General features: G+C 43.8%; 1 protein-coding gene across 2 annotated transcripts in view; it reads left to right on the forward strand.

Annotated features, from left to right (window-relative positions):
* mre11a (MRE11 homolog A, double strand break repair nuclease) overlaps nucleotides 1-23,131 on the forward strand; it is a 100,382-nt gene that overhangs the window by 38,173 nt on the left and 39,078 nt on the right. For both annotated transcript variants that reach the window (XM_048533545.2, XM_048533547.1), the window contains 2 exons: nucleotides 1,820-1,946; nucleotides 4,621-4,724. In XM_048533545.2, coding sequence (XP_048389502.1) covers nucleotides 1,820-1,946; nucleotides 4,621-4,724 — 231 coding nt within the window. The remainder of the gene's footprint in view (nucleotides 1-1,819; nucleotides 1,947-4,620; nucleotides 4,725-23,131) is intronic.

The following is a 23,131-nucleotide window of genomic DNA, read 5'->3' on the forward strand; positions in this document are numbered from 1 at the left end:
ATCACATATCCGTGCCAAAAATTAAGTAGCAACAAAGAATCAACATCTGCAGACAAAAATCATGTATCTGTGATTTTTAACCTTTTTTAGGTTAAACTGATTACACTGTTACATCCTTTTTTAAAAAGTGATAGACGTAGCTGAGATACTGGATGGACTAAAAATTGCTGAAGAGATGCTATTGGAAAGCCTAGCTGTACTTAAAATTGATAAATCAAATTTTAAAAAGGATTTAATCTTGCGGTGCTCATCTATTGAAGGAGGAAGGCTTGTTCCTTTGTAAATTCTATCCTTGCTTCCCTTTGCATCCTTGGATACATCTTCTGGTGACTTATAAATTTTAGATATAACCAGCTTCCGTAAACTATATTTTTTTTCATCTAGTATCTCAACTACCTCATTCACTTTGACTTCAGCATCTCGTTTGGTAAGCACAGATTCAACAGCATATTTAGTATATTAACTCAGCTCTCAGCTTCCATATGTAGATTTCCTTTTGGTTCCTAATTGCCCCCACTCCTCCGATTACTGCCCTTTTCCTATTTCACTGATTACAGACAACTTTTAGAGCCTTACTTTACCTTCATTTGCTTCTTGTGTTCTCTCCTAAGTCTGCCTGTTACTTCACTGAGGAGGTATTTTTCCATCCTGGTTCTCACTTCTATTATAAGCCTAATATTTATCATGTCAGCTCTCTTTCTGCTTCTTCTGACTCTATCACTTTCCTCATCAGGCTTAGTTTGTCTTTCTTTTTCACATTTGTGAGATTGTGCCTCAACTGTACCTGATCCATCAAGTCCTTTAAAGGCAGTTCATTGTTCAGTTATGATTACGCTTGCTAATCGCACAATTCAGTTCCCCTGTGTCAGACCCATTCTCAACCTGTGAAATTGGCCTTTCTCCAGTTGTGTTTTTAAACCCCGAGGTTGGATTTGTTTGATGCCTTCTTAATCAAAGATTAAAGGATTATCTTGGTCCAGTTGTGCAGGCGATTTCAGCTATATGATTTAAGGAAGACTCGAGCCATTATATGTGAAATCACAGAACTAGATACTGAAAGGTTCTCCGTTATGAAGAGTCTTTTACATTAAGTAGTGAAAATGTGGATTGAAATTTCTTTTTCTAAATTGAAGATTTGTTTCAACCTAGATGGCTGTATGAAGGATGGACAAGTAGCAGTGATAGTATATTAAGATAGGGCAGGGATGATTGACAAAATGATGTGTTAATTGATGTAAGTATATACATTAAGGAGATTAATCAAGTGAATTATTTCCCATGACTCTAATTATATTTCAAATGTATTTAATTTCTGTAAAACTTAATGCAATGTCCTGTGATTGTGAAAAATGCAGTCTAAACGCATGTCTTATTTTATAAGGCTTTAACCATGAAAATGAGTCAAACATGTTGTTTGAAATCAAATTTAATGTCAAATTTCAGAAACTACAGCAAATTGACATGCTGAATTGTCCTGCAGTAGACTAATTTGAGTTCTTCAGAAAATTTTATTTGGTAAATTTTTAAGCTGTTTATATTTGGCTGTTGGATACAAAATGTTCTGGACAGTTTGCATATTAGTTTGATCATAGTTGAGAAAAATACTACGAGCACAATTGTCATGTGCAGATTTCAGTTGTTATTTTTATGAGTAACAACATGCTTTGAATTCTAGGCAAATTAACATCTCTGTGAATCTAAAAAATACCAAGAGAGTTGTTGAACATGAAAACTTCTGACTTTGTTCACAAATGATTTGAACCATATTGAAATATAAATTGTGATCAGTTTTATGATTCCTTTCTTTGAATTGGTTCAGGTGGATTATAGCGGTGGTTTTGAACCTTTCAACACTCTTCGATTTAGCCAGAAATTTGTTGAACGAGTTGCCAACCCTAAAGACATTATTCACTTCTTCCGGCATAGACATCAGAACGATAAAAAAGGTAGGCCTGAGTTGTTTGGTCAGCAACACACATTTGTTAAATTTGCACCGTCCCAGAAACATTCTATGGACTTTTGTACTGCAATTTCATGAGGAGGCAGTAATGGAACGTCACTGAACAACTAATGCAGAGCCCCAGGCGAATGGGCAAACAAAAACAGAAGATGCTGGAAACGCTCAGCAGGTTTGACAGCATCTTTGAAGGGAAATCAGAGTTAACGTTTCGGGTCCAGTGACCCTTCCTCGGAAGTGGTTTTTTGGATTTTTTAGTTTTTATCTAATTTCAGGGACAGGAGTTTGAATCCCAGCGTAGCAAATGGCGAAATTTGAATTCAGTAAAATCTGGAATTAAAAGGTGGTGACTCTGTAATTATTGTTGATTGTTGGAATACCCATCTGGATTACTAATTCATTTACCTAATCTGGTCTACGTGTGACTCCCAACCCATAGCAATGTTGATGGCTATTAACTACAACTCTGAAATGCTCTAGCAAGTCACTCAGATGTACTAAACTGCTACAAAGTTAAAAGAAAGTACTGAAACTGGTTGGGCCACTCGGCATGATCCAGGCATTGGAAATGACCACAGCAAACCCAGACATGTTGACCCTGCCAAGTGGTCAGTACTGGCACCTGGGGCTTTGTGCCGGAATTAGGAGAGCTATCCAATAGTCAAGTGGAACAACAGTCTGACATTATCTGTGAGTGCAACTATACATGACTCTCCCTGGATATGTCCTGTTCTATCAACAGGACAGACCCTTCAGAGGTGAAGGCACAGTGGTTTAAATTGTTAGGAGGGTGTTGCTCTGGGAGTCATCAATATGACTTTCAATGAAGTCTTATGGCATCATGTCAGATATGAGCAAGAAAAGATCATGCTGATTACCACCCAACACTGCCCTCCACTGAATGAATCCGTAATCCTCTATATGGTCGGTGACAGGACATAGAAGCACACTTGGGTGAAGGATCCCAATGTCCATAACCAAAATTAACTTAGTAGTACCACTAATGATTGAGATGGCTGAGTCCGAAAGGATGTAACTGCCAGACAGTGTCAGCAGGTGGTTTGAGAATCAAATGGAAAAGCTAGCTTGACTATGTCTTCACCAATCTAACTGCCATAAATGTCAGCCCATGACAACATCTGGGGAATGACCATTGAAAGCCACAGTTGAGACAACATATATGCCAAGCAATGTCCATTCCTAACAAGAGGGAATCTAAGCATTGTCTTTGATGAATAGGGGGATTAACATTGTTGAATTCCCTATTATCAAAATTCTGAGGTTGCCATTGACCAGAAACTGAACACTCCCAGCCATATAAATACTGTGGCTACAAGAGCAGGTCAGAGATGGGAATCCTGCAGCAAATTATTCACTGATATCACAGGGCGTAGAGCTGCATGAACACGGCAGGCCCAGGAGCATCAGAGTAGCAGGAAAGCTGATGTGTTGGGCCTAGACATTTCTGAAAGAGGAGTGGGGGGAGGCTGGGCGGGTAGGGCAGGGGGCAGGGCTGTGGGTGTAGGACAGGGTGAGATGGGGCAGGGCGGGGGGGGGGGGGGGAGGTGGGACAATCCGGGGGGGCTGCGAGACTGCGGGCGGGGCAGCGGGGAGTGTATGTGTGTGTGTCCACATTACTTCTTTCTGAAGTCAGTGATCAGTTCTCTAGTTTTGCTGACTTTCAGAGAGAGTTGTTCTTATTGCCCCACGGCACCAAGCCTTTCTTTGTTATGACTTGTCGCTGTTTGATATCCGCCCTGCCAGGGTGGCGTCATCAGGAAACTTAGATGATATTCATTCCGACTTTGGCAACATAGTCATGGGTGCACAGGCCGTTCAGCAGGAGGGCTGACAATGTACCCTGATGTCTCCAGTGTTGAGTATTATCATGGAGGAGCTGCAGTTATCTGTCTTCCCTGATTGCAGTCTGAGAGTCCGTTAGCTTAGTATCCAATTGCAGAGGCCCCAGTACCTAGGTCTCGGAGTTTGGAGATCAGCCAACAAGTGATAATGATGTTGAATGTGGAGCAGTAGTTGATGAGTAGGAGTCTGATGTAGGTATCCTCGTTGCCCAGATGTTTCAGGAATGTGTGCAACGCTATGGAAATGACGTTTACTGTGGACGTGTTACCTCGGTCGGTAAATTGTAGAGAATCAAGGTAGGCCAGGAAACTTGAGTTGATGTGGGCCATGACCAGACTCTTGAAGCACTTCATGATTACAGAGGTCAGAGTCATTGGGCAGCGGTCATTAAGGCATGTTGCATGAGCTTTCTTACGTACTGGGACGACGATGGTCTTCTTGAAATAGTGTGGGATCTTCGGTTGTTGGAGGAGAGGAGAGGTAATAAACATGTTAAACAGGGTACTTGACCTTCCAATGCCAAGGATTAGATTTCCGAAGCAAGTTGTGTTTGCAAATAATGAAGAAAATGCAACTAGTATCCCAACAGAAAGTGGAGGCAAAGGGCAACATGTTATTCTTGGCAAAGCTAATGGTGGAGCAGTGCTACTCGAGCAGTAATATTTGGGTGTTTATACTTCTGATCTCTTCCTGAATTTTTTGCACCATTTACAATGGTCAGTGCCAGCCAATTATTTTGATGGATAGATTGTACCGTAACTTTGTGATTGACAGTTTGTTGACTTGTTTGATTTTCACAGATGATGTGCAGATTAATTTTGAAAAAATTGCAAATAAATCTACAGAAGTATTAACATTAAGAGTGGAGGATCTCGTCAAACAGTATTTCAAGACTGCAGAGAAAGTAAGTTATTGATATTTTGGAAGTTTGAACTAATTAGTTATGTACATCATAAGTTCCTCTTCATATATGTGAAAACAAGTTTGAAGAAAATTCAAATTCCATAAAATTGGCCTGTAACATTCAAGGTTTGCTTTATTTGATGTGTGATGCATTTTCAATATTAGTCTGATTTTAAAAAATACATGAATGCAATTGCTGTCTTTAACTCCACTTATGTATAATCTTAAGTGCAGCATTTTTATTTCAACATAATCACATTGAAAGTTATTTGGTTATCTGCGTTTTATTTCAATTTTAGAATGGAAAATGAGAAAATTTGGTACAGTATGAAATAAGGACAGTGTAGACATTAGTAATTCAATTTTCCATCAGATGTTCTAATCATTTAATAAATTTACTTCTACACATTTGCTGTATTTTAGTTGATAAATATTAGACTTAAGAATATAAACTAGAATATTTTATTATTATGATATAGCTGCAGAATAAAAATAACAATGTCATAGTTAATCCATATTATTACTTGTTGAAGTATATCATTTTGATGATGGGAAAGGAAGATATGAGTGGAAATCATGATCATGTATGAAGAAATTAGGAAAGAAATTTTGCTCAGATTAAATTATTTGAACTTTTATTAGTGCATTTAATGGTGTATTTTAAAAAGCTATTGTACTGCATGTCTAAACTGCTCCAAATAAGACTATAACATAAAGGAGCAGAACTATGGCCACTCTGTCTATTGAATCTGCTCTGTCATTTGATCATGGCTGATATGTTTCTCAATTCCCATTCTCCTACCTCCTCCCTATAACTCTTGATCCCCCTTACTAAACCAAGAAACTGTTCAACTCTGTCTTAAATACACTCAGTGACTTGGCCTCCACAGTTCTCTGTGGGAATGAGTTTCACAGAGTCACCACCGTCTGACTGATGAAATTCATCCTCACCTCAGTTTTAAAGGATTGTCCTTTCACCCTGAGGCAGTGCCGCTGTGTCATAGTCTCGCCTGCTAGTGGAAACTTGCCCACTGTATTCAGGCCTCTCTGTATCCTGTAAGTTTCAATCAGACACCCCCTTCAGCCTTCTAAACTCCATTGAGTACAAACCCACAGTCCTCAACTGCTCCCTAAGTGACAAGCCCTTCAAACCTGGGATCAATTTTGTAAACCTCCTCTGAACCCGCTCCAATTCCAGCACAACTTTCCTTAAATATGGGGCCCAAAACTGTATACGGTATTCCAAATGCAGTCTGATCAGAACCTTATACAGCTAAGCAGTATATCCCTGCATTCTAGCCATCTTGAAATGAATGCCAACATTGTATTTGCCTTTCTAACGGCCTACTGAGTTTGTTTGTTAACGTTAATAGAATCCTGGACCAGGACTTCCAAGTCCCTTCGTACTTCAGATTTCCAAAGCCTTTCCCTGTTTAGGCCATGCTCTACACTTCTGTTCTTCCTACCAAAATATATAACTTCACGCTTTGCCACGTTGTATTCTATCTGCTACTCGTATGCCCTGTCAACTAGCATGTCTAAGTCCTTCTTCTGCCTTCTTGCTTCTTTAACACTACCCGCCCCTCCGCCCATCTTTGTGACATCTGTAAACTCGGCAACAATGGTCACTGTTCCTTTATAACAAAGTGTGATGCTGGATGAACACAGCAGGCAAGCAGCATCTGAGGAGCACAAAAGCTGACATTTTGGGCCTAGACCCTTCGTCAGAGAGGGGATGGGGAGAGGGTGCTGAAATAAATAGGGAGAGAGGGGGAGGTGGACCGAAGATGGAGAGAAAAGAAGATAGGTGGAGAGGAGAGTATAGGTGGGGAGGTAGGGAGGGGATAGGTCAGTCCAGGCAAGACGGACAGGTCAAGGAGGCGGGTTGAAGTTACTAGGTAGGAAATGGAGGTGTGGCTTGAGGTGGGAGGAGGGGATAGGTGAGAGGAAGAACAGGTTAGGGAAGTGGGGACAAGCTGGGCTGGTTTTGGGATGCAGTGGGGGGAGGGGACGAGCTGGGCTGATTTTGGGATGCAGTGGGGGAAGGGGAGATTTTGAAGCTTGTGAAATCCACATTGATACCATTTGGGCTGCAGGGTTCCCAAGCAGAATATGAGTTGCTGTTCCTGCAACCTTCGGGTGGCATCATTGTGGCACTGCAGGAGGCCCATGATGGACATGTCGTCTAAGGAATGGGAGGGGGAGTTAAAATGGTTTGTGACTGGGAGGTGCAGTTGTTTATTACGAACCGAGCGGAGGTGACTCTATTTCATTTTTGAAGGCCTTCCACTTTCCAACTGCCCCGTTTGCCTGCGAATAGACACTTCCCAGTCTTCTTTTGAAAGCTCTTGCCTAATATCATCAAAATTGGCCTTACTCCATTTTAATTTTTGGAACAGGCCTATCCTTTATCATGACCATTTTAAAACACATAGATTATTACCTCTTTGGTTCTGCTTTTTAATTTAGTCCTGTGTTGCTCATTTTCTCTCTTTAAACCTAAAACTTTGGTGCCTAGATGCATCATGACAACTGGATCTTTCTCCTCCCAATCCAACTCCCTGTGCAGCTCAGATGAGATCTCCTGAACCTGGCCACCAGGCAGCAACATAGCCTGTAGACCCTAGACCCTGGCCATAGAGAAGAGTGTCTGTTCCTTTGACTGTGCTATCGCCAATTACAAATACATTTTTCTTCACCTTCATGATTGGGTCTCTCTACCATCGTGCTATACAGCCCCCACCCTCAACCACACAGGGAGCAGGGATCTCAAACCTGATGGACAAGCTTAAGGGCTGAAGCTCCTTCCACGCTGCCTCCTGGATCCCTCTACCTCCCTCTTTTATAGTTACGCCCTCCTGTCCTGTGCCTGTCAGATGATTGATTGATTGAATTTGAGATACAAGATGAGTCTGACTGCTTTCTGAAGCGCAGCATCCAAAAAACACTCTCCTTCTCTGATGTACTACAGTGTTCAAAAATCAGACTTTAACTCATCAACTCTGAGTCAGAGTTCCTCAAGTGAAGAACTTGCTACAAATGTGGTCACTCTGAATCACAGTGGGGCCCACCAGCTCCGACATCATGTTGTTACAACACATCACCTGACCTGGCATCTCTTCCGAATTTCTCAGTTCCTAATTTGATTTTTTTAAAAAGTTTACACTGGTCTTTAGTTTGTAGGCCTGCAAATATTTCCCCTAATTTACCTTCAATCTGAAAATAACTTACAATACATAGCCAAGTCAATGGTTATTACCAACCAATGAACATACAGTTTACCTGTGATGTCGCTTTTATGCTGGGCATCTGAACCTGGGCTCCAATTATCCTGTTAAAAATCCTTACAAGTTTTGAGACAAATCAATGCAAACAAAAATCATCTTGTTCCTCTCTGCACCAACTTCCTGGATTGCCACCAAATTCCTTGAACTATATATTCACTCGGACTGTGTGTCTCACTGTAGTTGGGATCTCTCTTTCCTAACAATGCTTCCAACAGGGCCTTTTTTTAATTGGGCCTATTTTTCTAATCCACCTGTTCAGAGATGTTGTTACATATGTCTGGACCAGTGGGACTTGAACGCAGGCCTTTAGGACCCGAAGTAGGGACACTACTCTGTGCAACAATAAGACGCAACGGGACCTTTCTTAATTGTTTTTAAATTGAACCTATTTTTCTATGCAACTGATTCCGAGATATTGTTGCACACCTCTAACAGCAGTTGAGATTTGCACCCAGACCTCCAGGTTCAGAGGCAGCTACAATACCCCTGTCCCACAATAGAGTCCCAACAGAGCAGTTTTTGTTCTTTGCTATTTGCCTAATCAACCTGTTCAGAGAAGTCAGTGCATACCTCTGGAGCAGGTAGGACTTGAATGCAGGCCTCCTGGTCCAGGGATAAGGACATTATCACTGCGCTGCAAGAGGGGCCCCTCCTGCTCAATTTTTATTTTCATTTTTTTTTCTCTGAAATCACCTATGGCTGTGCATAAAATTCTTTTTTAATATACAGTCATACAGTAAAAAGACATCATTGTGCATAGGCTTTATTATTCATATTTTCCACCAGCAGAAAACACCATTTGGCTAATTAACAAGAAAGCCTATTAAGACCAATGCTATCACCTAAAAAGTGAGGGGAGTGTTAGGGAGGGAGAGAGGGACCTAAAATCAAAATGGAGTTGGATTGAGAGATAAAGCACTGTCTCCCCCATGGTGCCCACTCTCCCTAAAGGCATCAAGAGTATTTAGTTAACACTGTGTACTCCTTCTACAAGGACACCCAGGCTCAAACAAACTGCAAAAGAGGGGCAGGCAGTCAGCAGAAATGACCATCTCCATAGCCTGCTACCTGGAGCTGTTTACTGCCAGCCTGGCCAGGCCCAGAAGCAGACACACAAGGAGGTTCTCTGATCTGACCATACCCCTCCACACCAGTGCCTAAAAACCAGGAGCATGGGGCCGAAGTGCAACCAAGAACACAACAGAATGTTACAGAATGTTTTCAAATAACTAGAAAGTGAGTGCTAACACCCACAACTGATATATACATGGTTCATGGACAGAACAGCGCTGCAAAATGAACGATTGGGCTGGGAGTCCATGATCTGCCCCAATCTGCAGTTATATGGGACTACTACATGTGACACCATCCATCCCAGGTCCCTGAGGGAAAGAGGGAGGACTGCAGCGTAGATAGTCCACAGGGGTTCCCTGCATCCCCCGCCACAACAAATAAGAACACCAAGGCATATCCAGGCGGCAGGTGTAAGAGTCGTGGTGGATGGTGTGCAGCAGCAGCCTATACACGAATTGTTGTTTTGCCTCCCTGAAAGACACAGAACACATATTCAGGAGGTGGCTCAGGTTGTGGGCTACAGGCACCCGAGGGAGGTTCAGGACCTTGGGGCCAAATGAAATTCTGTTCAATCGGGTACACAGAGATGGGAATTTGATCACATGCCTGAGCTTCCTGTAACTGGTGCACAATATTGGGTCCATGCACCGTCGTTTTCAGGCAATGTATGACATGGCCACAAGCTACATGTCTACTGCCACCCTGCTTGTCAATTCCTGGGCCTCTATCCAGGCTAGGCCTCTTCCACCAGCAATTCGCTGATTCTGGTCACCCTCGCTGCCATGGCCCTCCCCTTCGCCACCTACTTAAATTTGCAGGGTGAAGATGCAGATTCATGACAATTGCTGCTTGTGATAGTGGGAAGGCCTAGTGTGAGTCAACCATGTTCCAGACATTGATAGGTCCTGTTGACAGGCAACGTCCTCGGGGCGACTTGCAGACCTCACTGTCAATAAGCAGCAGCTGCGTGTCATAATTGAGGTCACACACCTGGCAGAAAAATGTTTAAGTATCACTACAAGGTCTGAAGGTAGAAAGCCATCTCCTGGGTACAGAAGCACACCTGCAATTGACCATCCTCCTTAATGGAGACACAGGCCTCTGCTGCAATGTAGTGCATCTTTTTGTCTCAGAAAAAATGAACCAACACTTTATGGACTTTTGTGACAAAACTAGGACAAGGGTCAAAAGGACCAGCTGGTACAATGGCATGGAGGCCATCAGTTGGTTTATGACCAGTGCTTGGCTCCACTAAGGTAGCACATGGAGCAGTCCTATCCAGCAGCCTAGGCAAGCCAAGAGTTTGGCCTCCAGCTCCTGCCAATTTGCCAACCAGGGTTCTTCTGCTGGGCAAAGGTAGACCCCCAAATAGCAGAGATGGCTAGTGCTCCAGGTGAACCCTCATAATGCCTCCAGCAAGCAATCCACCCACCACAGACTGGGTGTCCGGAAAGTTTGGCCCAGTTGATCCTGGCGGAAGACACGGCCAAATACACTGCTTGTCATTCGTGCATCTTCCCCAGGTCAGCCTGGCCATGAGGAACATGTGATCAGTATAGGCTAGAAGAACATCCCAGTGCTCAGGAATGTTGAGTTAACCCCAATAACCTCCACTACAAGAGGCATCAGAAAGGCTACACACACATGGAATAAAGCTGGCTGAGCAAAGGACAGCCCTGATTCATTCCTCTCTGAAAGCGAAGGTACGGTGTCAGAGACTGGTTACCTTTACTCTGACACTCCCAGGACAGTGTACAGAAATCAGTTCCAGGCGATGAACTGAGTCCTGAACCAAAATGCTTGCAAAGTCCCAAGTAGGTACTCACGATCAACTCTGTTGAATGCTTTCTCCTGATTGATGGGAAGGCACCCTACAGACCAGTCTCCTGAGGAAAAATGAATCATCCAGCCTTGGACGGTGTACAGCTAGTCAGGGTGGATCATATGATCACAGATGCTGGATGAGATGAGAACACCCTGGTGAAAAGTTTCTAATCTGTGCTGGGGAGGGAGAGTGAATGCCAGCTGTTAAATAGGTGAAGGGCTTCCAATTTTAGCAGCAGGACCTTGAACACACTGCATCAAGAAAGAGGTAGCTGTCCAGTCGCAAAACATTCCTCTAGGACCCATGCATAGTTGCCTCCCTCCCAGGATGTCCCAAAACACCCAGAAGAACTCCAAGCTCAGCCCATCCAGCCCAGGGGTTTAACCCTTGAGAGCCAGGTAAGGGCACCAGTCAGCTGCTCTAAGGTGTTGGGAGCATTGAACATCCCCTGGGCTGACCTGCAGCAGCTTGTCTCACAATGATCTGAGATTCCTTGCTGGACAGATACAGGAAGAACAGAGCTGTATAATAGGCTTTGATCTGCTCTGATGCCCATTAGATTTGAGACGAGAGACCAATTGTTGGCCAGCAGCACAAGGAGCTGCTGATGGACTGTATGGTTTCTTTCCAAAGAATAGAGGAAGGGGAAGTCGTGGTCCAGATCCTCAATGTTTTGGATCTGTGACCTCATGTATGTGCCTGGGAGCTGATGAACTGCAGGTATCGGAGCTTGCCTGTTCTTACTTCGTCCAAACCCCCACAAGAATGGATTGCAGAATGATGACTGAGGCATGACTCCAGGTCAAACACCATCTTCTCCAAGTCCTCGATCCTGGATTTCCGCCTCTTCATTGACCCCCTTGCATATTCCTGACACAAGATGCGGAAGAGTCTTGACCACATCCCACCGTCATCTCAAGGAGAAGAACCTCCTCATTTCCTTCTCCAGCAGGCCCAGAGCCAACAAAATGAATCACCGAAAAAGAGTGCGTTCAGCCCACACACGTGACGGCCTATGCATGGCTCCTCCTGCATGAGGCCCCTGGACAGCAGAGACGTATGCCTGTGAAACAAATAGGCGATTGATCCTTGATTCTCTGACCCCACTCATCACTAAGGTGAACGTCATGGAGTCAGAAAGGAGAATTCACCAGACGTCCATCAGGTTGAAGAACTTGGCCCAGTCCCTCAACCACCTCCTCCACACGAGACCAGACTATGTATCACTGCAGCCCCCCTCCTTGAAGGTGCAGCCAGAATCCCCACTGAGGATAATACATTGGCCTTAACACTGGGGGTGAAGTGAGTGTGCACCTCTTCAAAGAAGTGCATTTGCCTTGGCCTCACCAGAGGAGTGTGTTCATTCATAAAGTGAAGTACCGAAGGACCGAAAAGTTGTGGAATCTGCTGCAAGACTGCTACCTTCAACGTTGAGACTGGCTATGGTAATATTTATGTTGACAGTGCTGTACAGCCATCACTAAAATTTTAAAAAGCTCAGTACAAGGAGGATAAAGGCAGCACAGGTCCTTCTTGTCCATCCCAAGTCTACCAAGGAACATCCTGAGCTGCTTCCGGTCATTCTGGGCAAACCTGGGTGTGGTGAGAGCTTCCCGGTGAACCAGAAGACCAGTTCAAACCATTACAACAGTCCAGGGCCCACTGAATTCTATCACTACGACGGAGACTTTTGGCAGAAAATTCAGGAATTCCTCAATGGGGAAGATGAGAGGAAATTCAGTGAGGGACACACAAGGAATCTGAAACCTCACTGGAGAAAGACTCCATGTCATTCCCAACGCCCAGAACTGAGCTGGGGTCCACTTCCCAGCAATCATCCTTGACCACTGGACCTTCCCCTTCTGTGAGAGTTGGGGGTAGCCTGATGCCACAAGCTGGCTCTGTTCTCCCAGCGACGTCACCAGCAGGGTCTTCCTCAGTGGATTCTATCAGGGGATTTTCCAGCTGTGGGCCATTGGGACCCAGTTCTTCTCTTGACACAGGGTCACCTGGCCTCTTGAGGAAAAGCTCCTCCTCCAGGACCAAGACACCCGATAAAACAGTCTGGGAGGGAGGAGTGAGGAAAACACTTCCTCCTCTACACCATCCAGTGACACAGCAAGATTTACAGTACCTGCGCCATGGGCTTTGCAGGGTTCAGGCTCACTGGGATTTCAGCAGCGGGAGGAAGAGCAGTACCTTACCCTGCTGACAAGAAAGTCCTCCCTTGCTAGGAACGGCACCTCTTTGTCATGATGGCGGTCTCTTTTTCCCCACTTCCCCCAGTGTTCTTAGAGTATGGTGCCAGTCGACAAATACTATTAGCTGGGAGAAGGCCAGTGTGGGCGGTTAATGAGGTCAGGAATGGCTGCCTCCAGAATTTCTACCCCAGAATATCCATGATGAGGGTGGGGCAAGGGGACAGTGAAGGGATCAGGATTCCTATGTGAAACCAGGGCCGGAATCTTAGGGCTCAGGTGAACGGGACCAGGGATCGGGTTTACTGCTGTTAACGGATGGGAAATGACCAAATGCCTCTGATAATTAAACCAAAATACAAACCCCAATCTTTTGACAGGAGTAGAGGTTCCTTTCAAGTAATAACCCCTAAAACACCCTGAAAAACTTGCCTTTCCCCTGGTAATCTGTTAAAAGAGTAGTTAAAAGAAAGAAAATCCCTGATCCCCTTTACAGTTAACAAGGAACAATTTATTTAACTGTTACAATGAACAAATTAACAGAATTACTAACAAACCAAGCAATTCCCGCCTAAGTACTGACTACTCCCTAACTGGTCTAAATTCTGCTGGAATGCAGTTTAGATAAACACAACTCCTACTTATAGAAACCCAATTAGTAAGACAACGATAAATTAAAACTTAATCTCTCCAATTTCGCACACACCATCTTCCGAAACACACTGTCTTCAACATTTCTCCTGTCAATCCCATGTCACAAATGTCTTTCTTCTGCTGATTCTCCTGTCAAGGATGTTTTTCTCTGTAATTGCTACTATGAAGACTTTTAGCTAGAACTGCCGTGGTAGGATTTTAATTAGGTGGTGCTTTTTCTGAGAGCTAAAAGACGTCATCTGTTGGCAGTTGGCTTTACCCAATTTTCCAAATGCCCTCATCTTTATACCTGTGATGACACAACAATATTTTTTATGTAGGATTGTTTTGAAGTTGTCAACGCCATCAGAGGTAAATTTAATAGGTCTTTAGTATCTAAGGGCTTGGTTTAAATTGGTTGCCTAAATTTGAAAAGACTTGTGGCCTCCAGGAAATCCCTGGCATGTCTGTATTTGGCTTGTACTATTATGGATGTGTTGTCCCAGTCAAATTGATATCCTTCTTTGTCCGTGTGTATTGAGAGCAATAAGATGTGCACTGAGATATTACCTAGCAGGGTGACGAAAATGTCTGCAGTCAAACACAACCAGCTCGGTGAGCATGTCTGCAATCTCATCCACAGCCTGAGCTACAAAACCTTTAAAATGGTGCCATTCAGGTGCTCTCTCTGTGCATTTGCATTTCAAGCTGCTGGTCAGACGTCCATTTTAACTGTATACACTGACAAAAACACCGTCTTTTAAAGGGACGACACACTGCTTTATAGCGCTTTCATTTTCTTCCAACAAATTCTAACTCCCTGCCTTCCAATTCATGAATCATTTATGCAACTTTGTAACACTGTGCTCCAGCAATGAGGGGCAGTGTCGGACTCAGAGTTCCTGCGCCGGCGCAATGCAGGTGTAGCTACAGGGGCATTTTCACACCAGGGAGGAGCAGGCCAAGATTCCATCACTGGGCTTGCGACATCCAGTGCCGCAACACAAGGGGATGTGTCCAGAGGGACAGCCTCAACGTGCTTCATCTTCCTCTGCACCTTTGTTCTGTTCACACCAGAGACTGTGGTCATGGCAATCTCCAGCTTGAGACCTGCTTGTGGATCTCCAGGTATTATCTTTGAGACCGGGGAGTAAGAATAACAGCCCTCTCCTCCAGGCTCCTCCTCCTCCTCCTCCCACTGTTGTCGTCGTCTTCTTTCTGTGTTGTCTGGCTGACCTCATATACTACAATTTCTCACTGTCAGTCCAGGGGTAGGCACGCTACCAGTGCACCACAATGGGGCCCCAACAGGGCCTTTCTTAAATAGAGCTGAAATGATTCGCATTAGGCCAGCTTCAGCAGTGAATTAATACTTATGAAGATCTTATTCAGGCTTCAGGTGATTGATTACTGTACTCAGTCAGCTAGTCTACTAGATTTTAAACTTTAAAATGGATGAAGAAATATTCATAGGAACTTGATAAGATAACTTTTCTGTAGTAATTACTCTGAAACTTGGCTTGACCTGCTCTGTGTGACCGTGTGTATTGTTGTGCTAAGGGAAATGTGGTATTGAGGCTTTCCATCAAATGCCTTCACTTTTTAATTTAGAAAAAATCGTGCAGTTTCCAGTCAATGAGTTTGTGGTAGAGACATGGTTGAGGGAGTGGTAGGTTTGACAACTCAACATTCTAGTTGTGGGATCTTCAGGCAGGACAGGGAAGGGTATAAAAGAGGAGGTGGTGTTACCTAATTAATTAAAGAATTAGCTACTGCAGTATGAAGGGATGATATCTTGGATGTGTCTTCAACTGAGCCTGTGTGGATAGAGTTTAGTTATAAAAGGGGCAATTACTCTGCTGGGAAAGTGGTATCCCAGGCTGCTGTGGAAGATAAGAGAGGAAATATGGGCTCTGACCCAAATTTTTAATTCGTTGGCCACTTAGGACTGGAGGACAGCTAGTGTGGTTTCCCTTTTCAAAACTATTGTGGAGCTAAATCTGGAAATTACAGATCAATGAGTCTCCTATCAATAGTAGTGAAACTACTGGAGAAACATCTGAAGGAGAGACTTTATCTCTAAGTAGAGATAAGGTTTGATTAGGGATCGCCTGCATGGTTTTGACAGAGGGAGATCATTTGATTGATTTTTTTTTTCGACGATGAACAGATATGTATGAGGGCAGTGCAGTTGCTGTGGTTTACATTGATTTCACATAGGAGACTGTTTAAAAAAATGAAAGCAGATGGGATCCAAGTTATGATAAGTTGGATTCAAAATTGGCTTGATGAGAGGAAGCAGAGGGTGTTCGTAGAAAGTTGTTTATATGACTTGATGATGCTGTCCAGTGACATACCGCAGGCACCAGTGCTGGGTCCATGATTGTTTGTGATATGTTTCAACGATATAGAAGAGAATGTGGACTTGATGATAAATAAGTTTACAGATGTCACAAAGATTGGCTAGGTGGTTGACAGTGAGGAAGAAGGTCTTGGATTACAGGAGAATATACAGATTGGTCAGCTGGATGTATCAGTGGCAAATAGAATTTAACTCTAAGTGTGAGGGTGATGCACATTGAAAGAAGTAACAAAACAAAAGAGTATTGAATGAATGACAGGACCCTAAAAATCTCAGACGAGTAAAGGGATCTTGAAGTGCTTGCCCACAGATCCATGAAGGCAGCACATTAATGGGGCACTTGCAGCACTTGCCTTTATCAGTCATGGTATAGATTATAAAAGCAGGGAGGTTATTATTGGAGCTGTACAGGAACATAGTTAAGCCACAGCTGGAATACTGTGCAGTTATGGCCACTGCACTACAGGAAGGATATGATTGTATTAGAGGAGATTCACCAAGATGTTGCCTGGGATGGACCAGCTCAGCTGTGACGAGAAGCTTGGATAAGCTTAGGTTGTTTTCCTTAGAGCAGAGAAAGCTAAAGGAGGACCTCATGGAAGATTGAGGGACATGTACAAGGTGAAATGTAAGCAGCTGTTTCCCTTAGTTGAAGTGTTCATAATAAAAAGGTATTATTTTTAAGTGAAATGTGGGAAGTTTAGAGTGGATTTGAAGGGAAAAAATTCACCCAGAAAGTGGAGGGAATCTGGAACACACTGTCAGTATGAGGGTAGTTGAGTCAGGAAACTTCAACCTTTGAAGAGCAGTACTTGGATGAGCACTTGAAACATCATAACATTCAAGGCAATGAACCAAATACTAGCAGGACGGGCAAGTGTAGATTTAGAGTAGTTTTTTGTCACTGCAGACTCGGTGGGCCAAAGGGCCTCTCCTGCACAGTATGATTCTATATTCAAGATTTATTTTGCAGGAAACAGAAAGGACTGCAGATGCTGGAAACTGGAGTCAATAAATGCGAAGCTGGAAAAGCATAGCAAGCCAGACAGCGTTTTGACCTGAAACGTTGACTTTCCTGCTGCTCGGATGCTGTCGGACCTGCTGTACTTCTCCGACTTTGCATTTATTGACTTTATTTTGCAGGAGCTTTTGCTTGACTGCTTGCAAGTCTCGCTTCAAGGAAGATGCTGGCATTTTTTCAGTGGTCCTCTGGTTGAAACTAGAAGTGCAAGAGGCATTGTTAATAGAATTCCAACATGTTCTTATGTGCACCTGTATATAGATTCTCGGTGAGGGATCCCCAGGCTCATAGTTCTCTCCCTGCCACCATACCTCCTTGCCATAGGACTTGGCAATTGGGACCTGGTAGAAGCCTGCAATGTAACATTATCCCTGTAATCCTGATGGTTTGGAGGTCAGATGTCAAATCACAATGAGATCATCTCGATGTTGTCGCCATCTTCCACATTCAGATGAGCAATTTTTTTTATTCTGCCATTGAGATATTTTGGGCCACACTTTCGTCTGGCATTTTCTTCCAACTTGCTGCCATGGGTGACTCTACCAGGAACAAGGAGTCCCCACCAACACGGCTCAAGGCATCATCAGAATGCATAAGTCTTTTCAGCATTTCAGTGTGAGGATACATCTTCACTTCATAAGGAAACTGTTATCACCGCTTGCGTTTCATGTGCTGTCTTATTGTGATTGTTTTCAAGATTGGACCCTTGGCATCTGAAGTGTGTAGATGTGAGAAGTCACCCTCATGAAACAATTTGATCTTGCTATTCTTTTCCCTTCCCGCTAGTGTCTCTGTTATTTTCTGATCCGCTCAGGTAGATGCAACTCCACTACTGTTCCAATACATGAAATGTCACAAGAGAATTTTTGATTTTGCTAGAGCTTCTGAATAGATGTAATCAGATTCAGAAGATCCTCCTGTTGAACAAAGAAAAAAAAATTAGGCTGACTCATGAATCATTTTGGCAACATTGCAGCTAAACACTAGAGCTTTGTGGCAACAGACTATACCAAAATCACAGGTTTTAGTAGCTATTCTCCATGTGTTAGTGTCCTATTGTCATGTCTCTGCAGTCTTTTTGATGCTGCCTTCTTGTACTTACTATTGTCGCCCTCTGTGTCTGAACAAGAAAATTTATAGTACAGGAACAGGCCCTTCGGCCCTCCAAGTCTGCATGAACATGCTGCTCATCACAAGTAAAATCCCCTACCCTTCCGGGGACCATATCCCTCTATTCCCATTCTATTTGTATATTTGTCAAGACGCCCTTTAAAAGGGAATTTGTGTGTTGCACTACCTCTGCCAGCAGCGAGTTCCAGGCGGCCACCACTCTGTGTGTAAAAAAAAAAACTTGCCTCGTACATCACTTTTAAACCTTGCCCCTCGTACCTTAAACCCAGGGCCCCTGATAACTGACTGTTCCACCTGGGAAAAACTCCTGACTGTCCAGTCTGCCCGTGCCCTTCATAATCTTGCACACCTCTATCAGGTCGCCCCTCAACCTTCGTTGTTCCAGTGAGAACAACCCAAGTTTTTCTTCATATGTAATGTCCACCTTATCAGGAAACATCCTGGTAAATCTTGTGTACCCTCTCCAAAGCCACCACATCCTTCTGGTAGTGTGAGGACCAGAATTGAACACGGTATTCCAAATGCGGCCTAACTAAGGTTCTATAAAGCTGCAACATTACCTGCCACTTTTTAAACTCACTGCCCCAGCAGATGAAGGCAAGTATGCTTTATGCCTTGTTGACTACCCTTTCTACCTGCGTTGCCACTTTCAGTGAATGTGTACCTGGACGCCCAGATCCCTCTGCCTATCAGTACTCTTAAGGGTTTTTACTGTATATTTTCCATCTGGATTAGACCTTCTAACATGCATTACCTCACATTTTTCCAGATTAAGGTCCATCTGCCATCTCGCTGCCCAAGACACGAACCGATCTATATCCTGCTATATCCTTTGATGGTCCTCATCACTATCCGCAATTGCACCAACCTTTGTATCATCAGCAAACTTACTAATCAGGCCAGTTACATTCTCCTCCAAACCATTTATATGTGTATAGGCCCCAACACTGATCCCTGAGGATCACCCATTCAGAAATGCACCCTTCCATTGATACCCTCTGTCTGACCCTGTGCGACTTTACCTTCTGTATCAGCCTGCCATGAGGGACCTTGTCAAAGGCTTTACTGAAGCCCATGTAGACAACATCCACTACCCTACCCTCATCAATCAACTTTGACACTTCCTGAAAAATCTCAAGCAAGCTAGTGAGACATGACTTCCCCTTCAAAAAAACCAAGCTGCCTCTCACTAATATGCCCATTTGATTTCCATGTGGGAGTAAATCCTGTCTCAAAGAATCCTCTCCAATAATTTCCCTACCACAGACGCACAGCTCATCAGCCTGTAATTAGTTGGATTATCGCTGCCTCCCTTCTTAAACAAAGGAACAACATTGGCTATTCGCCAATCCTCTGGGACCTCCCCTGTAGCCAGTGAGGATACAGAGATTTCCCTCAAGGTCTCAGCAGTTTCTTCCCTTGCCCCTCTCAGTATTCTGGGGTATATCCCATCAGGCCCTGGGGACTTGTCTACCTTAATGTTTCTCAAGACCCCCAATACCTCCTCCCTTTTAATCTCAACATGACCCAATCTATCTACACACTCTTCCCCAGACTCATCATCCACCAAGTCCTCTCTGGTGAATACTGACACAGAGTACTCATTTAATACCTTGCCCATTTCCTCTGGTGCAACACACAAATTCCCTTCCCTGTCCTCGAGTGGGCCAGCTCATTCCCTGGCTACCCTCTTTGCTCTTTATATATGTATGAAAAGCCTTGTGATTTTCCTTAATCCTGTTGGCCAATGACTTTTCATGACCCCTTTTAGCTTTCCTGACTCCTTGCTTGAGTTTCTTTCAACTTTCCTTGTATGCCACCCTTGCTTCATGTGTTCCCAATCTCCTAGCCTTGATAAATGCTTCCTTTTTCTTTTTGATTAGGCTCACAATCTTTCTCGTTATCCAAGGTTCCCTAAATTTGCAATACTATCCTTCATCCTTAAAGGAACATGTCAGTCCTGAGTTCCCAGCAACTTACACTTGAAAGCCTCCCACATAGCATATGTCAAACATCTGCCTGCAATCTACATTCTTCAGTTCCTGCCTAATATTGTTGCAATTAACCTTCCGCCAATTTAACCTTCACCTGACAACTACACCTATCTTTAACCATCAGTACCTTAAAGCTTACTGAATTGTGATCACTGTTCTCGAGCTGTTCACCAACTGAGACATTGAACACCTGGCCAGGCTCCTTCTCCAGTACAAGGTACTGTACGGCACCTTTCCTAGTTGGACTGTTTCATACTGTTTACAAAGTCTGCCCCCATCCGAGTCCCAAGTACTAAGTTGAATCCCAGTTAATATTTGGGAAGTTAAAATCACCCACAATAACAACCCTGTTACTTTTACACCTTGCCAAAATCTGCCTGCATGTCTGTTCTTTTATCTCCCACTGGCTGTTGGGAGGTCTATTGTAAATCCCAAACGTTGTGATTGTTCCTTTCCTATTCCTGAGGTCTACCCATATTGCCTCGCTGTATGAGCCATCCAAGGTGTCCTCCCGTAGTAGAGCTGTGATAGTCTCCTTAATAAGTAATACAACTCCCCCACCCCTTTTATATCCCCCTCTATCCCACCTGAAACACATGTATCCTAGAACATTAAGTTGCCAATCCTGCCCTTCCATTAACCAAGTCTGTATAATAGCAACAATATTATTGCTCCAAGAACTAATCCAGACTCTAAGTTCATCTGCCTTACCTGTTACACTTCTTGCTTTGAAACAGATGCACCTCAGTCTACCAGATCTGCTTTGTTTCGCAACCACACCCTGCCTGCTTTTCCTGAGCCTTACTGGCCCTATTCTGTCATTCCCTTTCAGTCCATTCACCTTTGCATTGCTTCCCAAGCTCCTGCCAAGCTATTTTACATCTTGAGTGACACCAGCAAACCTCCCAGCCAGAATATTTGTGCCCTTCCAGTTTAGATGCGACCCGTCCTCCTTGTACAGGTCCCACCTGCCCTGGAAGAGATCCCAATGGTCCAGATATCTGAAACCCTCCCTCCTACACCATCTGTTTAGCCATGTGTTGAACTGTACTATCCTCCTATTTCTGGTCTCACTGGCACGTGGCTGTTCATTACTACTTGTTTAGGCAACCTTTCCCTTTACAAGTGGTAATTGGACAGACAGGAATTTGATCATGGAATCCCTACATTGTGGAAGTAGGCCATTCAGCCCATCAAGTCCACACAGAGTTTCTGAAGTGCTTACCACCCACACCTCTACCCTACCCCTGTAACCCTGTATTTCCCCTTTACTAATTCACTAAGCGTGCATATACCTGGATACTGGGCAATTAAGCATGGCCAGTCCTGGCCTGCACGTCTTTGGACTATGGGAGGAAACCCACACAGATGCGGGGAGAATGTGCAAACTCCACACAAGTAATCACCTGAGGGTAGCCTCAAACCTGGGCCCCTGGCACTGTGAGGCAGCAGTGCTAACCACTGTGGTGCCCAACCCTGATCTGCAACTACATGTGCTTTTTCACAGATGGCTGCATAGTTCTACTGTGAGTATATTAAATTTAATCATCTCTCCTTTGACACAAGCTCCTGTCTCATGCTTGCTAATTTACATAACCACATTGTGCACAAAATCTTTTTGGTTTGGCGGGTGATTTAATCAATACTGCTGAAGCACCGAGACACTTCTCAGGATGAAAGCCAACTGAAATCTTCCCATCAAGCACTAAGAGGGTAATGGTTCAACTTGCCTAGAATCAAATACTTAAAGGGGTTGAAATCCCTCATGGCTACCAATCAGAGACCAGCAGCTCTGATGCTAAGTAGTGCCCCAAAAGGCCACAGCTGCTGCTGAGAATGAAAACCTAGGCCAAGGTGTTTAATTTTTAGGGACCTTGGAATGTTTCTTTATGGGTGCAGATCAGACAGTGCAGGCGAAGGGTATCAGAAGCAAAGACAATAGGGTGCTGTCAACAGCCAATTACCTACTCTATGTAAATATCCTCAATCACGCAGTGAGTGCCTTTGGTTGAAGCCCCCTTACACCACAAGCTCATTGCTCACTCGTAGCAGCCATGTTTTTAGCTGGTTTTCTTTGAGACAGGTTGAGGCCTTTAAGTGATTCCTGATTGGGCAACTAATGGCTTCAGCAGTGGCAGGGTGGTCATCTATAAGGCTTCTACCCCAAATTTAATTCTCATGGAGGTGGGAAGGGATTAGGAATTAGGTGTGCCTCCTCTCAAGCTTATTTAATGCATTTTCCACTTCTTACTCTGCCTCTTCTTGGATGGGATGAATCCACCCCTTAAAGATGTAATGTATATGAAAGTAAGTTACGTCTTATCAGCCTTACACAATTTTCATGGGAACCTGTGGTTTCCCCTCATTGGCCACGCTTGTAATGTCTTTATATATCGGCAGGCATTGTGTGACAGTACATGGAAATGAGGATATCATTGACTGCCTCAGCCAGCTCTCTATATCCCTCAACTGAGTAGTCACAACATTTTTAGTATCAAGGTAGACTTCAATGAGGCAAGCAGTTCCACAGCACACCCACTTTTTATGTACGTCACATTTACTTACACTTGCTATTGGTCCAGCTTTACTTGAGATGTTTGCACGATTGTGCATACAACAAGCTAAAGAAGCATCATAGGCATTAATGTTTCAAATTCACCTGCAAGAAATATACCATTTTCAACTGTGAGCAAAGGCACGTTTTCAAACTCCTGTGAACTCAACTATTACTAACTATTCATGAACAATGCATCAGAGCTAAATGCAAAGAATAAATTGCAATTTCCCGGTTAGTGGGGGGAAAAAACCTGCCGGTATGCATGGTGCACACATGATCCGGGGAGGGCTACCTGCAAATGTTGCTCCAAAGCGTTATCTATTTTT

The sequence above is a fragment of the Stegostoma tigrinum genome, chromosome 6, assembly GCF_030684315.1.
Source record: "Stegostoma tigrinum isolate sSteTig4 chromosome 6, sSteTig4.hap1, whole genome shotgun sequence".
In the NCBI taxonomy this organism is placed as follows: Eukaryota; Metazoa; Chordata; class Chondrichthyes; order Orectolobiformes; family Stegostomatidae; genus Stegostoma; species Stegostoma tigrinum.